The sequence below is a fragment of the Athene cunicularia genome (genome assembly GCF_003259725.1).
Source record: "Athene cunicularia isolate RWA chromosome 12 unlocalized genomic scaffold, athCun1 chr12_part1, whole genome shotgun sequence".
NCBI classification, from domain to species: Eukaryota; Metazoa; Chordata; class Aves; order Strigiformes; family Strigidae; genus Athene; species Athene cunicularia.
This window is the reverse complement of record NW_020799116.1, coordinates 21,688,502-21,706,503: the sequence shown is the minus strand read 5'-3', so window position 1 is coordinate 21,706,503 and position 18,002 is coordinate 21,688,502. Positions and strand designations below refer to the sequence as shown.

The 18,002-nt window shown below is 38.2% G+C and overlaps 2 protein-coding genes across 2 annotated transcripts in view; one reads left to right on the top strand and one right to left on the bottom strand.

Annotated features, from left to right (window-relative positions):
* Window positions 1-4,727, top strand: part of MKRN2OS (MKRN2 opposite strand) — a 4,885-nt gene extending 158 nt beyond the window's left edge. The window contains exons 2-4 of the mRNA XM_026857621.1: window positions 120-254; window positions 1,059-1,221; window positions 3,985-4,727. Coding sequence (XP_026713422.1) covers window positions 120-254; window positions 1,059-1,221; window positions 3,985-4,201 — 515 coding nt within the window. The 3' untranslated portion in view covers window positions 4,202-4,727. The remainder of the gene's footprint in view (window positions 1-119; window positions 255-1,058; window positions 1,222-3,984) is intronic.
* A 742-nt stretch (window positions 4,728-5,469) lies between these two features.
* TSEN2 (tRNA splicing endonuclease subunit 2) lies at window positions 5,470-16,449 on the bottom strand. The gene is made up of 11 exons (XM_026857620.1): window positions 16,443-16,449; window positions 15,811-15,912; window positions 15,093-15,129; window positions 12,822-13,344; window positions 12,634-12,711; window positions 12,016-12,066; window positions 11,232-11,370; window positions 9,412-9,448; window positions 8,713-8,824; window positions 8,010-8,099; window positions 5,470-7,517 (listed from the first exon to the last, which is right to left on the bottom strand). Exons 1-11 carry the CDS (start codon window positions 16,447-16,449, stop codon window positions 7,458-7,460), a joined length of 1,236 nt encoding a protein of 411 aa, XP_026713421.1. The 3' UTR covers window positions 5,470-7,457.
* Window positions 16,450-18,002: the final 1,553 nt, after the last annotated feature.

Genomic DNA, 18,002 nt, shown 5'->3' with positions numbered 1-18,002 from the left:
GCTGGCCGGCCGCTGTGTAAAGTCCCGATCAAGCCCCTTTTCTGGAATGAAAACGCCTCTCCCGTGGCCGCAGCCGAGCTCTGCTGCCCGACCCGCGCCTTGGGCCCCCGTAGGGTGAGAAGTGGCACAGGGAGAGCGTAAGGACGTTTCTAACGGGGACAGGCAGCGCTCCCATCCTCACCAACGGCACTGTTTCTCTTTCAGAGGATACGACGGGAAATCTGACCTTCACGTTGGAATAACCAATAGTAACGGTAAAAAGTACTTTGTAGTTGCCTTACGAACTACCGCCCCCTCCCATACCTTGGATTGCACGCCCGGTTCAGCTTTCCCCCCTCCGCCCACAGTAATCCAAAGTGCGTGACAGTTATTTCAGAGCCACCTCTACTGCTGTGGTAACGTCTGGTACCTGTTAAAAATGCAGGCTGCAACATCCACACGCCTGATGCTTTGCTGTTGAGGAATGCGTGCTTCCTCAGCGCTTAGCTGTTCACTACAAAAAGAGTATCATGCAGAGATCAAAAAAACCCCTCTCACCTTGCTGCAGTGAGCACACAGAGCTTGAAATCAAAGTCATACCCCACTCTTCACATTGCACAGAACTGGCAGTGACTTGTATTCCTGACACAGGGAAATAAAGCGAGGCAGCTTACTTTAAAGAAGTTAAATGAAATTTTGACTTAAACACCTTTTGCCAGTTCTAAAACTACCTCTAATTAAAACACAAGCTTTTAAAAAGCCACATTAAAAATCATATCAGATTTTCCTAGAGTAGGACCACCCTGCAAAATCTCAGTTCAGATGTTCGTTTAGTATACAGTCAATCTAATTTGGGGGTTTAAAAAAGAAGCCTTGTTGCCCTTGAATTTCCGTTATTATCAAAAGACATCTGAAATTACATTGTAACAATGAGAGGGTATAGCTAGTCTAAGAAAGGAAGGCAGCATGGAAAACTAGTAGCAGCTTTCACCATTTCTAACAATAACCAAAAAAAAAAAAAAGGATGTGGATCTGATTCTCCAAGTGCCACCTGACAATCTGTTGCTGTTTATTTTCAGGTGTGGTGTATAATTACAACGAAGAGGGCATTCACAGATCTGAAACTGGATGGGAACAGTGCATTAGTATCCCACTAGTACAGCCAGACATGTTTGGGCTTCTTCAGCAGTGGGATAAACTTCTAGAGGAATTTTCTGTGGGAGAGGCCTGGCTTCCTCACAGGTATGTAGTTGAAAAGCTGGATGCAGTATCAGATTTTAGTCTGGGATGATAAACTGGGCTATTTCATTTCAGACCCCACAAGGCTTGGGGCTCATTCAGAGCCTTGCTCCTTTAGAACAGGTTACCAACAACTCAGTCTAAACAACAGTGTCAGGCTGTCTTGAAACTTACGGCCTTGCTAAACAGAAAGAGTATTTTTAAGTTTTAAGTAATAAACATGCTGGAATGTAAAAGCTCTAAAATAAAAGATCATCTTAGGGAAGAGTATGCTGCTGAATACAGACAAAGAAAAGTCAAGGAGCAATTTATAATTATTTCTCCTAGATTTTAACAGTTTTAGGTATATTTGCATTTAAAGGCTGACCACACTGATGGGATTCTTGCCCAGATCTTGCATCCAGATGACTTCTTTGTGGTCAGTGATCAGAAATGGCAAACATAGCCAGGCTCATTTCCAGCTGGTTTATAACATTGCTTCAGATAGTTAAATACAGAAAGACTTCCACATATTTTGAATTAAACCAGTATGTCCCAACAAGAACATTGAGTTCTTTGTAGCTTTCCTTAAAGTTAATGCCTGATGACAGTGTTGCAAATTAGGCAGCTCAGCTAAAACATTCACTGCCACATCAGCAAGCCAGCTGGTGACAAAGCAGCCTGTTCACCAGGAAAACACCAGCCCTGGAACTGGTCATCACTAACAGCACATGTAACAAACAGCCTGTCTGAAAATAGTTCTGTCAAGTGTCCAAGTTAATGAATGTAGACATCATCTTCTATAAAATAAATAATCATCAAATCAAAAGCATTTTTTAGCAATTCTGTATGTGTTCAGCTATAAAATTTCAGAGATACTGTATTATCTCCCTAGCACCAGGAGGTGAAAGAATTTGACCTAGAATAGAATTTTCAAATGTTTACAAAACTTCTAAAGCCAATGATCTGTGTCTCATACTTTTACAGTTCCCAGTGCCTTAACATCATTACTAAAATTAAAATTAACAATGTCAAAGCAGCATTAGTAGAAGATGGACAGATGTGTGCATCTCTTGTACAAGCTTTTATTTGGTTTTCTTCTGTCTGCCACCTCCTGACAAAGTGACCTACTTTTTCCACAAATAGAGCAGTGACCACTAAACTGCTGAAAACTGAACTTTTTTTTTTTTTTTTTTAAAAAGATCTTAAATTAACTCCTCTGTTTATTTTCTCGATGGACAGGAACTGCACTAAACTAATCCTGTAACTCTTTTGGGTTCAGGTCAAGCCTAATGCTACTTTTCTTGATTTCTTTTCACTTACTGGAAGCATGGCATATACCAGCAACAAAGAACAGTGGCTACAGCCATGACCAACAATATCTTACATTGCTGAGAGATGCTGGGCTTGACAGAATATAAAGACATGCTTCCCAAAAAGGAGAAGCTAACTGGAAGGCACAGATGGTAATGAGAAGTGTATTATAGTCTGTTGCATTATAAATACGAAGATAGTCTGCAAACAGAAATGAAAAGCTACGTGCTCTGCTTAATTGAGGAACTGATTCAGGAAAGGGTGTGCTCAGGTCACCCAGACACTGCAGTGCTCTGCACTCAGCCCTGACTTGCTGAACTCAACATTTATTTGTGTCATTTCCAGGTGTTTTGCACTGTGCAGTGATGATGGTCACTCTTGAAGTTACTCATAATTATTTTTATTTAACAATTATTTTGGTAAAGTAAGTACACTGTAGGAAATTGCTTGCTTACTAAACGGGAACTCATAGGTCACTTCAGATGCCTTTAACAAACCAGAAGAGCTTTGAAGAAAACAGTGAGCTGTCCTGAACTGGGCTCAGGGTTGCACGGTTGCTTTTGATAGCCAGAGTCCTCACAGCTTGCAAAAACACCTTGTAAATTCCCCGGGCTGACAGGCAAGCCTCACAGAGCCACTGACAGTACAAGGCAAGGAATGAGACCCAGGGCAAGGAAGAACAAGGGAAAAATGACAGAAGGATGAGGCAATTACAGAAGAAGCTTGAGGATTAGGCAGATGCAAACAGGAGTCTGAGCAGGTCTGCATCAAGTACTGTTGTACAGGGCCAGCAGAAAAAGCAGCACTAGGTGGTGAGGGAATGGAGTAAATTACTGAAGTTGTTAGTGGCCAGCGTGAAATATTTGGGAAAATCCGAGAAACATTCTGACAGAGGAAAGAACAGGTAAGTGCCACGCGCTCCAATGTTAGGGTACTGGGCGGGGGAAGAACATTTTAAGTAGCTGCTCCTTGTACTTCTGTCCTTGCAGAATTAGCACAAATTGGGAGCTTTGACTGGCACATATAGCAACTATATCTGCCTATTAGTGGTAGAATTTACTTGATTTTAAGTAAGCTTGCAAGTTAATGCCACACAAAGAAGTGCACATGGTGGCACAAAATTAACCTAACTGCTGCAGGAAGAAGTTTTCAGGATAATGGAGTAACAATACGTGGAAGAAAAAAGGTTAACAAGGAAAAGCCAAGTAAGTATAAAAAAAATAAGAACTCATTATTGTGAAGTCTGCAGCATTTTTATTTATTTTTTTTCATGCTCACAGCTTCTAGTATCCCTGGCTGGAAGGTACAAATTGTGATGAATAGAATACATTAAATGTAAGCACCAGCATTAAAGAAAGGTGGCAATAGTTCTTGGAAAGCATGCGCTTCCTTATTTCACTCAGTAATATCTTCCTCCACGCACAGTAATTAGTGGATTAGTGCTAACTCTTATTAACAAGATGGTTTTCCTAGGTATGAAGAACATGACCACAACTGCTACACATATGCCCTGGCATTCATTAACAGCATACTGACTGCACAAGGAAAACAGCAAATGAGTAAAAGTGAATTTACAGAGAAATTTGTGATCCCGCAGACAAAGAAAGCTTCTAAATACATTACTCTGCATCATGAGCTAACAGCTAATGATTTCTACATTGTACCCCTTCCTGATCAAGAAAAACAGTGATGAAAACAACAGGTTGCTGTATTAAAACATCTACAACATGCAGTAGGAAAAGGAAGCCTCAAGACTCCAAATCTCATGGTTTAAGATGCATGATCTACTTAATGTACATAAAACCACAGTTACCTTTACACGTTAACCTGCACATCATGGAAGGATCAGGAAACTGAACTTGCGCTTTTGAATGAAATACCATCCATGCAGTGTACACACTACAGAAAATTTCTATGGGAACTATTCATGTGGAAAAATATTTTCCTACTTACATTCACTGTATGCTCTTGCTTTGCCGAGATACTTAATATCAGAAGTTTTAACTGCTGTGTAATTAAGGGTTTTAACAAACAAACTGGTAACTTAACTTAAACTGTAGCAAACCAAAATGTTTTTTTCCTGGTACACTTATTTACTGATGGGTGAAAAAAAGGTAATTTGTGCTTGCCTGCTGCTGAAATCCAAATTTAATGCAGATTCACTACATGCAAAGTTGCTTTTCTTTAATTACTAATATAACAACAAATAAATCCAGCCTCTTTGCCAGATACATTTCTTTTCCAATTCTTTACGTTTTGCACATTTATGCCTTAAACCAAGACAAATGCTTAGTACTAAAAGATAATAATTTAGTGTCTGTATCTGTTAGTATCTGTGGTAAGCAACAGACTCCTCAGGATTTATCTCCAAGTCAAAACTTAAGAAATTTAAGTTAAAAAAAAATTTAAAAGATCCTCCAACAGCACTTCTGCCTACTGTACATTACATGGAAGTGTAAGGTGAGGTCAAAACTGTACAGTCCATAATTTTGTGCAATTTCACTTTATTTACATTCTAGTTTAAATACAAATTTCAGCTTTTTTTCCTTCTAATTTCTGCAAAGTCTGCTGGTTTTAGTCTAGATGTAAGTCCTATTTTCTCAAAGACAGAGAAGTAATCATAAATGATTAGGGTTTTGTCTACATCTAGTTTACACCTTCATATACACAAACTGCATTTAACCCTGCCCCTCCATACTCTCCAGCTGCACACACCACACTTTACACACTCTTCCCACCATGTTCTTCCACTTCTTGTTAAATTCTAAATTATAGCTCCTTTAAAAGGATATTAAAAACCCAACACAACAGAGACAACCAGCTTGCAATGCTCAGTTTGGCTGCCATTGGAGACTTCCTATTCACCCACTCCTAGTGCAAGTCAGAATTCTTCAGCTAGGATTTGGCTTATAGAAAGAAATTATGGTATGCTATTTCTGAGTGAATCAGAATACATACTTCATTTAAGTACTGTAGTTTAATTGGTAAAAAATAAATGCAATGGCAAGTATCAGTGCTATGGTACAACTAAGTTATTTGGTACAACAGTACTGAAACATGAAGTACAGTCATCTGCAGCTAGAACACCTTGCCACATACAGTCAACACATACATACCTGTTCGGCTTGAAAAAGCTATTCTGCAATTAACATTTTCATTTTACATCTTTCCAGCAGAAGTTGTATTAAATGAAAGCAAACACTAGATCTTCCCCTTTGAGTTGTATGTAGTTTCCTACATTCATCATTACTATCTGTGTGGTTTTGTGTTTGATGGGAACAGTCCAAGCTGACAGAATTTTTACCAGCCCTGGAAAATTTCCTGTGATCAGGAAGCAAACTCCCTTTTCTAGTGAATGAAAACAGCACAAAGAAAATCCAAAACAGTGTCACTGTCACCAGCTGTACTGTATCCTTACTGTTGTAGCAAATGTGTTTTCTCACAACACGGGGGGAAGAAAAACAAAAATCTTAGCAGTGTGATGAAGCAAGGAAACTATTGTTCAAACACTAAGATGAAATTCAAATGCCTGAATCTAAACCAGCAATACTTAAAATGCAGTGTAGTTGATACTTAAACCTCCTGGCTCTATCTGGAAGACAACTGAATACCTGCTGAGTTGGTTTGTTTGTTTTCCAAATATGGCTTAGCAATAGTAAACATTATATTTAGGAACCTCCAATCTAGATTATTAAATCTTACAAAAAAAATCAGAAAACATCAGGCACCTAGTGTAGCAAGGCACAACTGCTCAGCATGTACCTCACTCCATACAAAACGCAGTGGTCTGTCCCATTCTGTTATACAACATGTGATAGGCCAGGGCAAGTTCACTATGAAAAAAAAAAAAAAAAAGTAGACTATTGTAGTTGCTGGATAGGAGAGAAAAAAAGCAGTGATGAAACAGACACTTGCCAAGTGAGAGAGACTGACTTTCTCTCACTAGCTCAGCAGGATCTTCATTATTTTCTGCACAGTAACCCACCTTCAACAAAGGTAAAGGGCATCGACTTGTGGTCAGGGCATCTTGCTGTCATGGGGCAAGATTGTGCCCTTATTGTCAAGGAGGAACCTTATGCTGCAAATCCCAAGGGAAGAAAGGCACTTTTCCCTGTTTGGGTAAGATATCTAACACCTCACTTTGCTGTTAGGTGCTCAGATCCCAGAAAGAATTTAAATCTCTGCACATTCTGGGAAGAGTTCCTCAATTCTGAGCAGTGCTTGTGAAAATAAGCCACTAAATTCCAGGGTCTAGACACCTAACAGCAATGTGTTATAATGCTCAATACTGCAACTACCAAATCTGTCCCCAAATCTGAATTTGTGCAACTTCATCAAGGCTATGAAGTCAGGTTTTGTCTGAAGAATGGTACCACAGTTATCCAAAAAGGTTTTTTGACTCCTTGTATTTACTGCTTAAACTTGAGGACTATCAAGTTTAAATCCTCCTTTCTGAAGAAATGTAGGACCCTGTGCCAAGCTACAAAATGAAGATAGCCTTACAATTCCCAAGTTCAACTCTGAAGAACCAGTGAGGTACTCCCAGAAAACTGTTTGATCCCTCATTGCTTTGGTTTGCAGGCAGACTTTCAGGTTTTGGACTTCAGTGGCCCTGCAGGCCATAGGACCTGTTCAGCACTAATGCCTGGATCTGTCAGAACATTAAAAATACCATTACTCATCACTGCACGTCTGGAAGTTTTAATAACACAAACAAGTATTTTGAGTTGGGACACAGCTTTAATTTTTTTCCCCTTCATATACATTATTATAGTTATGTTTTTCAATACAACATTCTCTCCAGTAAAGAGGATATACCTAATTTTAAATAGCATTTATACATACCAACAGACTATGTCAACAGAAACTGTTCCAAGGCAAAGGTTCAGCATGAGAAGATGAGGTAAAAAAAAAAAAAGAAATGGTATTAAGGTTTTCCTATACAGTCAAAGTTCATCTTGCTCATTGCGCTCACGGGAAGAAACCCAGCGAGTTACAATCAGTTCCTGAAATAAAAACCAGTAATTACTATGGGGGGAAAAAAAAAAAAGCTACAGATAATCACTGAGGGGTGGGGATTAATCCTTTAGCAAATTTACATATATTATGTGACCACTGAGAAATCTTAGTAGGTGACTACTATTGTTCCTGAAGTAAGCTGGTCTCACACATTTTTCTCCATTTTTAAACATACACTAACCTTACAGCCTCCATAAAGTATCCCTGTTTCCCCATGCAAATGCTTACATTCACAGAAGCAGCAACATTCAGATTTAGATTAGAAGATCTTAAGTCTTTAAAGAGCCTGCAATGCACTTCTCATGCCTTGGGGAGGAATCTAGTTATTTTGTTGCAGCTATGCCTGCAAAAAACAAAGCATGCTAAAGAGCAAGAAGCAGTTCAAGGAAGCTCTTGCAGTTCAAGGGAGCTCTTACACTTAGCTGTCCAGCTGCCCCAAGGGAAAGCTACACAGGCAAAGGAGAGGAGTAATTACTCACCTGAACCTTAACTCTTTTCATACATTCTGGTGTCGACATCTCTTTTTCAGTCATGTCAGATGGTCTAATCAAATAGCATAACATAAGTTCCTGTTGGTATACGGAAAACATGAATACATGAATTTCAACTGGTTTCCTTCTTTGTAAGTTTTAGATTAATTAGTAGATGCAGATACCAAGTTTCTTACAAGATGTCTTCTGCAAACCAAGTTGGGGAGAGCTGTACAATAAGCATATCTCATTTTCCTTATCAAAGCAAAATACTGCTCTAAGATAAACTATAATTATAACACAGCACCTGAGCACCATGGCTAGGAGTATGGAAGTACTGTTTGAGGCTCTGTCACAGAGAAAATCTTCTGGAAGCTTTCCATTTCACTGTTCAAAAGAAAGTCCTGGTAGATGGAGAGGGCTTTACAAACAGAAATAGCAAGCAGGAAAGAAGTGTCCCTCGGGTCTTTCTTCTGTTCCTCACACAACTTTTAACATTCCTACAGGCGACAGAACTTTAATAAGCTCCTTCCTGAATTCATCTGGATATTGAAAAGGAGACTTGCTTGCATACTGGCAACTTAACATGTTCTTCAGCAGACCAGAAACAGAAGGATTCTCTTTCCTGCCTCGCTGCAACTCCCCATTCTTCGGAACTAAACTGTACATTTATAATTTTAAAACTATATTAAAACTAGCATCATACTCTTACCTTAGAAGCATTAACAGTTGTTCTGTTCAACCCAGACAAGGACTTCCAGTTGAGTGGTCTGCGAAGAGGACCTTCAAAATTATCATCAACTAATTCAGCAATGACAGAGTAACTAGAAAACAAAGCAGATATGGTAATTTTCCTTCTGTGAATTGTCCTTGTAGGAAGATCACGAAACTTAAGAATTACAGCCTAAAAACTGGCATTAAACAATATGCCAGCATGCAGTAAGCAAGTTATGAAATTTAAGACTCTTTCTACCAGAAGAAGAGGAGAAAAGATGAAGTTGTGAATATGCTCACTGGTACTTTCCCGCCCTGCCCCTTCTACTGTTTGTAGCATTCTCTTATGAATGCCAGTCTGACATTTATAATCAATTTATTATCTAGGAGCTCAATCTGACTAGCTAACAAATAAAGACAATTATCATCCCTTAGAAGTTTTTTTCTCCCAAATTACATAAACTATCCATAACATATATTTTTAAAAGTCAGTATTACTAAATCAAATTACTTTGAGTGAATTAATCATAGTGCTAAAAGTCCTCATTGCAACTTCTAATTTTTAATGTTAATTTTTACTGTTACATGAATTAAATGAAATTTTGTTATTTACTTATCCAGTGAAGATACTAAAGCTGTGAGAGAGAAGTTTACTAACTTGAAACTAAGAAATTAGACAGAAACATGAGCTTCAAACCTTGCATGATAGAAGGGGGGGCCTTTTCGATACAGCACTGCAATGAAAGAGAAGCACCTTAGTTAGATAATCACAGAGTTTCCACCTGAGTTTAATACCTGGAACCATAAATATTTTCAAATGTTTTACAAAACTTCAGCACTTAAATTTTGCTCAGAATTAAGTTGCCCCAACAACTGGAGAGAGAGAGAGAGAGAGAGAGAGAGAGAGAAGAGACAAAAAAAGCCATGGGAGCAGCAGGGTGACTCAGGGCAGGGGACTGGTAGGTAAAAGATGAAGTAGAAGACCCAAAGGACAGTTAGCAATTGCCGCATGAAAAAGTTTAGAATGGAAATTTTCTGTAACAGCCTTGTGCTTTTAACACTGTATTCGCAACAGACATTGAACCACTGGAGTGCAAGGAAAAGATCACAATAAACCATGGGATTTCTGTTCCAAGCAGGCATTTTCTACAAGTTTTAGGAGAGGCATGGGGCACAAGTTGTTACATACTGCCCACTAGACCCATTAAAGTTCCTTCTTTATGCAAAGGCACACAAGACATTGCAGCTAGACTGCTGTAACTGCACCAAATGGTTACATTTTTATATATATATATATGGATGGTTACACAGTCTTCCCTTTGTCAGGAGCTTGTAAGAGGGGACCTTCTTTAACTAGCACAGCTTTTCTTATACAGCATAGACCCTCTCAGGGAAAGGACGAGCAGCACTTCATTTCAGTGACGACCATGATTTGCAGATTATCCATTGTAAGTAATTGCAGTAATGCCAACTCTAAGAAATTACTGCCAGAGAACAAGAAGCTAGAGGAGCTCAGGAGTAAGGCAGATGTCCTACTAGCCTTAAACTAATCCACTTCCTCTGTTGGGCACAAATCCAAAGGCAGTGATGTGCTAAACAACAAATTCAGGCCACAACACAAAGGAAGGGTGAACAAACTAGTATCAATTTCACATATACATCAGATGATCAACAGCAAAACCCCTTCTACAGCGCAGGGTAAACAGTGATCATGAATTCAGCCAAACCTACATGCTGATCTAAAGGGTCAGCTCAGCACAACCTTGACATACTCAAATATTCAAACCCCCAAGTTATATAACTGCATCAGGAGTATTAAAACACCTGCTGACTTGCATGCATATGTTAAAAATATCTCCCTTTATGCACATTTTCCTGTAATGACAGGCATTACTGTACTGTTTATACTGACGTGAGCTGAATTTAGTTCTTGAATTACTTAGCAAGGGATTAAGGACACTACTAATTATTCCTGCAAGATTAAAAACCCTATCATTAACAACCAAGCAGGTCCCTTCTGCCTCCTCGCCCCACAAAATAAAAATACACAGAGAAACAATTTTAGCAGTAAGCTCAGCAGCAGTCCAGCTTCCATTAAATGGGATGAATAATGAGATGCATGGACTTTGATGTGAATTGGGATCTAGATGCAAACCTGCTATTCCAGGAACCCTCATGTTAACACTGCAGAAGATGTGCTTAGAAGCGGACAGAGAAACTTGGCTAGGGAATTTCAGTGCAATCCTGTATTAATTATTAACCTCATGAAGCAAAACAACAGGTCTTTCGAGCTATCTCTTCGGGTACTAGATACGTGATGTTATTTTCCATTCACATCCTAACTTCACTGCTAACCCACAGGCTAGCCAAAAACATCTTCTGCCAACTGCAAGTAGCAAAGCCTGCTTCAGTCATGCAGCTCCTCACTGCTGAATTAATCTTTGCCACTGGAGGCTTACACTGCTTGAAATGAATTGCAAGTTACAAATGATTCCATTTTTTAAGGAAGCTACTCACAGAGATCAGTTCCATACTTCAGTCCAACTTTGGGGACCCAACCCTTACTGCGGAAGTAGTGATATGCCATGTAGGTAGTTTTAAAATTGGGCTTCACTTCACTAAAAACTTCCCATAGCTTCAAAATAGTTAGGGGCTCCTAAAAATCACAAAGGCACTAATGTAATTAAGAAAATTAATTAAGCAAATAAAGAATGTGTAGTAGAACATAATAACAGCCAATTATCAACTATCACAGAGTCTACTGCAAAGAGCATGAACTTCAGGCAACAAAATATAGAATCCCTAAATACAAGACAGAAACCTGTTACTCCATTCAGTGCTTTTTTTTTAAGCGTTTCACAATCAGTTCCATACTGCCCTTGTTTAAATAAAAATCTAATAAATCTTAAACTAGAAGTATAGGTTTCAATTATTTTGTCATTACATTAACAGGAGTTTTGTATAGATTAATGCTTAAAACTCCAAGGAATTTTCCTGTTTCAGGAAAGAGACTATTTGCCATATTTTTTCTCCTATATTTGCTTTCCCGATATTTCCTGCCGAAGTTACAACAACCGCCTTTCTCTAGAGAAAGGCTGTGCTTAACTACATTTGCCTTGGTAAACATAAAATTTTCAGACCATACCACTATTTATAGGAAAAACTTCCTAATTATCTGTATAGTATTTCCTCCTTCAGAATTAACAGCATAAAGTACTGCCACAGTAGGTAAAAATTTCAGATCGAAACATATTCAACCTAATGGTATCCCCAGTAATCCAGAATTAATCTAAGCTCTTACCTCACCATAACAAATACTTAAACATCCCAGAGCATACACCAGGAAAAAAGCCTGAAAAAATAAACAGAGTAAGTTTAACTCATAGCTAGACTCTTTCTGTGGTTTATATTCCATGCAAGAAGAAAAGACTCAAATTAATTTCATACAAGGATCCTAGTGTCATCAAGACAAATAAATTGCCTGAAAGCTTTCTTTGAGATTTGTCTTCATGACCTCTGCATTTCAACAGACACAGCACTACAAAAAATCTATGCATGTGCTGCAGACTCCTGAAGGCACAGTGTTAAAACTAACACATGTGAATAAATTTAGAAGCAGCACATTTGAAGGAGGATTTATTTAAATGTTATACTCCTGATATTTCTACACTTAAATCCTATCACTGGTTTCTTTGTCAGTGGGATTATTCATCTAAAGTGAATGGGATTGGACCCTAAGTATTTTTTTAACCATATCATGTAATTATCACAGGTTACTAAAAATAAATTTAATGACTAAACCAATCCAAATGCTTATGAGACACTGCAGAACCCTGTACTTTAGAAACTTATTATGTTGTAATGTAGATTAATACTTACTTTTCAGATTAAAACAATTTGTACCGTACTTGAAACATACCTCTTCCAAACTGAGTTGTAAATATTCAAAAATCCTAAATGGATTTCTTCTGCATACTAGTCTTTCCTTCTTGACAAGCTACAAGAAAAATTTACTATATTACTAAAACTTTAAACTGGAAAAAATACTAAATTCTGAAAATAGCACTGATAATTTTTCTAAAAGATGAGGATACTCCTTATCCTTACACTTTCTTGTGCATCATCTTCAGGACATAAGCTACCTTCTTCTTCCTCTTGCACCAATACATATTCTGGAGCACATTCATTTGACTTGACCATCTCACAAGATCTTTGCTCAGTGCTCTCCTTAGCCTTGCAGCCGCAGTGCACAAGAAAACCATGCTTCAGGCAAGACACTTCAGCTCTTTCTTTCAAGTCACCTTGCTCCTGTTCTTCAGAGCCACACATGGCCACGAGATCAAACGCTGCATCGCCTTCCAAACAGGCTTTCCTGCAGCCTTCATTCTGATTTTCAGGACTTTGGGCTACTACATTTCCAGTAGCTGTAGAACACTGTCTGGAAAGTTCCGTATTTTCTGTATTTGGGCCCATTCTGTTGCAGCTATTACTGTTTTTTTCAGCTCCATCCTCTTCCAAAAGTGGCAGCTCAAGAGGCTTAGTGTAATTTTCAATAATTTTGGTAACCGAGCAGTCATCCAATCCTTGCTCTTGCAAAATACTTTTAGCCCACTGAACGTGACACTGGTACCTAGTAAACAAGTAAAAGAAAGAGAAGTTCTAGGGCATTATATACTTGAACTAATATCTTAAAAAAGAAGATTCAGCACAGTTCACAAAACAAACCTGAACACACACCTCCTATGCAACATGCACAGTGTAATAGGACTCTAGTCTTCAGGACATGACCAAACATCACGATTCTGCTACCTTCTTTGGCTTTATTTTGCCTTTTAGATTTCTGTGCCAACAAACACCATTACCAAAAATGTTGCACAGGAACATTGAGGACTACTGCCATACAGTTTCAGGAATCAAAAATCTCCCTTCTCCCATGGAAGCCTTAAAGCTTGAATTCTCTCCAAGAACATCTTAGTATCAGGGCTTGCACAACTAAAATATGCAACAAGACTTTGCATATAGATCTCTCACGTACTTCACCTATATACAGCTAACTACTGAGAACAGTATCTTCAAACTCTGTTTTAACTACTTTTAAGACAGCAATGATGTAGCAAAAACACCAGCATAAAAATCTTAAGCAGAAACTACCTTCAGTTTTAACCAAAACCCTCACATCTCAGAAATAACAATAATCCTTTCAGTGAGACAGTAGCTGAAAACTGTAAATATTTCTAATATTCTTCCATTATGATAGAGTTTTTAGTGCCCCTTTAATTATTTCTTCTTGAAAAATAACACTAATATGCAGTTGAAGACATTAATCTTCACTCTGTGAAAGTTACAGGTAGCTGAGTGCAATGGTCCTTATTCAAACCTGGACAACTCTGGTACAATATTCTTTACTTCTCCAAACAAAATCTTAACACAGCGATTACAGACCAGGTAATCAAGAACTGCAAAGACAATTAAATGCAAATTGCATGTGACAACACAAAGTAAGTCCCTCTGACATCTCATAATAAAGATTATATAATTCAGTGCTGTACATTTTGTTATTAGAGACACCTCTTTGTCCTATGATTTAATTACCATATAATTCGCACTTACAGATCTCTACTAAGACAGATTATGAAGCACCTTCTGCCCCAATGTAATGACACTTTCATTGATGCTCAGCTATATTTGCTGACACATAAAGCAGTCACAGACTAGTAAGAATGACAGTGTTTCTGCAAGCAGTAATAACTGTACTAGCAGTAGTAGCAATATTGCTGTTTGTCTTTCCTAAAGTTGTGTACCAAAGGAGCATAACTTGTAATTTAAGTAAAATTTTTTAGTTCTTGCAGTTAGTTCATGTGCTATTTAAGCAGAACAAAATAAATATGTAGTCCAACACTCTGTTTTCTTAAATGTACAAGCTATCAATATTAATAGAGACTTAAAAAAAAAAAGGTAAAACTTTTATGTATTATAAAAGTTCAAGAGCTGCCTCAACCCACATTATATTAGGTCAATAAGGAATAGGAAAGTTATTTTAAATAGACTGCCCTAGAAACTTCTTTCCCCTCCTCAGCTGAAGAACAAGTTTATTATGGTTGATACTATTATGAATTAATTACCCACACTGCTATGCATGCATTCAATCTTGGCTTCTAGTCTGCAACTAATATATGCAAGATGATATGAAAAACCATGCTGAATATCACCTACTCTATTTCTATGTTTTCTAATGTGATTTATAAGTAAAATACAAAGAAAAGAGATAGAAGTCACCAGCATATATACAGCCAACTATATGAAAACCAGTAAGACAGAACATAAAAGAAAATAATTTGCTTTCTAAAAAACCACCCAAAATAATGTGAATTAACTTACTTTTTGGACGTAATTATAGGCATGTTTACGCTAGCACCTGTATAAAGAAAAATCATACATTGTTTCATCAATATAAAAATGTTTTCATGCGATTTTGAGCATTGAGGTAATCTGTGGCCTAGTATTTACCCATATTTTCAATCCTCTATGCCACTTTGGTCCAACTTGTATTCAAAGACGTAGCAGAACTACAAAAGGTCCTAGAAAAGGTACAGAGACAGTGAAGACTGAACACCTTGCACAAGTGAAACAACTGAATACACTGTGTTTCTCCAGCCTGTAAAAAGACAGTCTTTCTACCAACAACTGGGAGCAGACCAGGTGTAATTGGCTATAAGCAGACGAAAAATCTCACAAGTCCTTGCCTCATAATTTCATGGACACTAAAATCTAGAGATTAAAACCAAGAGAAACTGGGTATTTTTAGGAAGAAAAGTTCAAGAATGATACCTTTATTTCCAGATTTCCTAAGCAACAAATCAGTGAAGGCCAGGAGAATGCACTAAGTAGCTACTGGTGTATGTTTCCTGTTCTTATATTTTTCCTAGGGATCTTGTACTGGCCATCATCAGATGGTACAGGGGGAGAGAGCCTTCATCTGATCCAGTAGAGAGATTACTTTTCTGGGTGTAATTTATAAGTATGTATCTTCAATGAGTGAAGAAAAGCGAAAAGTACTATTAGAATAGCAACAAAAGCACAAATAGGCACTACTTACCTTGCCACTTTGTAACCAGTAAAGGATCTGAAATGCTGTACACAGGTCGACTTCTTGAAAGGATACCTTTTCCAAAATAGCCCTTCAGAGAAAAGGAAAAATCTTTATTATATCATCAGACAATTAACTTATTTACAATTATAACATGTTTACCTCCAAGATCAGCTGAAAAAAGATAAGTTAAATTCTGCAGCATTTAAGCTTTGCCTAAAAGCTTGTTGCTTAGCTTCTGGTAACTAGTTCAACATTAAACACCTGCACTCAAAGATTTAATTAGTGGAGAGTATTGTGTCTTCTTCCTCAGTTCTAAGTACCTGTCAGACAGCATCTCCAAGTAGACTTTTGAAAGCAGATGCAGAAGAAAACACCTGGGTATCAATGCTGTGACAATGCATAATAGAAAACAAAGAGATGGGTGAAGCTACTGTATAAGAATGGTGGTGAAATGGTACTTGGTCATAAGAGGCTTAATGTCGCTTATTTTACTCAGGAAGAAACCACTCTGAAGTTAAAAGTATTATGCAAGCATTTATAAAACCTCATGAACTTTAAAAACAAGAAAACGCTTTTGCAAAGTTGCATAAAATGTTGAAAGGAGAAATAAACATAACAAAGACTCTGCAGCTGTTTACCTCGCATCACTTCATTCCAAAATTTATTTGCTGGTATAAGAATTAAATACTTTTCACATTTGATATAGAATATGTGTTTTATACTGATTTCAGGAGAGGAAGGAGATATGGAGAATTACTGGAGGCTAAAGGGAAAGGAAAACATAAAGGCAGGTAGGCAGGCAGGCAAATATTACGCTCTATGTCTAAAACACTCGCGCTTCCCGCGCTGCCGGCCCCCGAGCTGCAGGCGCGTCCGCGGGCGGCAAGCCATCCGGTACTGGAGATGCAAAAATAATTAAAGCGAGAGAAAAATGACAGGTTGTGTGGAACACCCATCCTGAAATGAATGACGAGCTCCATAATGAGGGGCATTCGAGATGCATGGGTGGATGGAATTTTATAGCTGTGGGAGGTGAGGCAGGGGGAAAATTTTCATCTTGAAGCGATTGGTTTTGGCTCCGTGACAAACCCTTGGCGTGGCCGTGACTCATACAGCCGCCCGGGATAGCGCAGTGCTACTGCACGGCTTGTTCACGGAGGTAACTGATCGTGCTGCTTGTTACCAGAGCTGGATTCGGGAGGACGTGGTGATGCAACTTAAAAAAAAAAAAAAAAAAAGGTACCCGAATAAAAAGCACACATTTTCAGTAGTTAGTGAGGAGCAAACACCCCTTTTTCTGTTTTGATAAACAGCGAAGTCGTTAGCAGTTTGAGCCTTGCTCATCAAATTTATCATCGTACATGCAACTGCAATGCAACTGCCTTTCTGTATTTTGAGGTTATGCTGTGAAATGCCACTGTCAGAGAGGATCAAGACATTTTGGCTCCAGGGAGACAGACAGCCGCTCAGTAGAGAAGTGTGTCTGATTTTCAACAGAGAGACCAATGATGAAAAGTTGTAAAAATACATCATAACAAGGTATTTTGTCTCTTATTCTCATTTTCCAGGCAGACTCGTGACGCGCGGTAATAGTTATAAGGCCACATAGGAAATGTGATGCAGGCACCAGAATACTAAACTAGTGTTCTTACAGTTATTTCCTACTGAGGTCTACTTTATAGACCAGCTCATGAGTGTTAGTTTATTTTGAACGTTGATTGACACACAAAGTGTTGAAGCTAAACCACAGAGAGAACCCTGTTGTATTCCTGTCTTCAAAGTACACAGCAATGCTATAACTTCAGGTTCATTCTTAGAGCTCTACCATTAAAATACCAGTGAGTTAAAGTATTCTGAGTAAAAACACGAAAGTAAGCCAGTATCAAAGATGTCGCTGTTTCAAAATTCCTTCTAAACTTGTCAAGTCTCATTTAAATGGAAGTGGATATATCTATGCTAGATATATCTATAATTTTCTCATTATGCAGACACATTACCAGGAGACGTACATTACAAGAGAAGTAGACAAAACATAAAAAAGCTATAGGTCAGTTGCTTTCCTTCACATCTCATTATCTTCATACAACCTTGAGGGGGAAACCGCAGCCTACGCCATTCAGTCCATCATGTGAATTACACTCATATTTCTTCAACCAGATATTTGCTCTCATTTCTGATTATAAACCCAGATTGTGCTT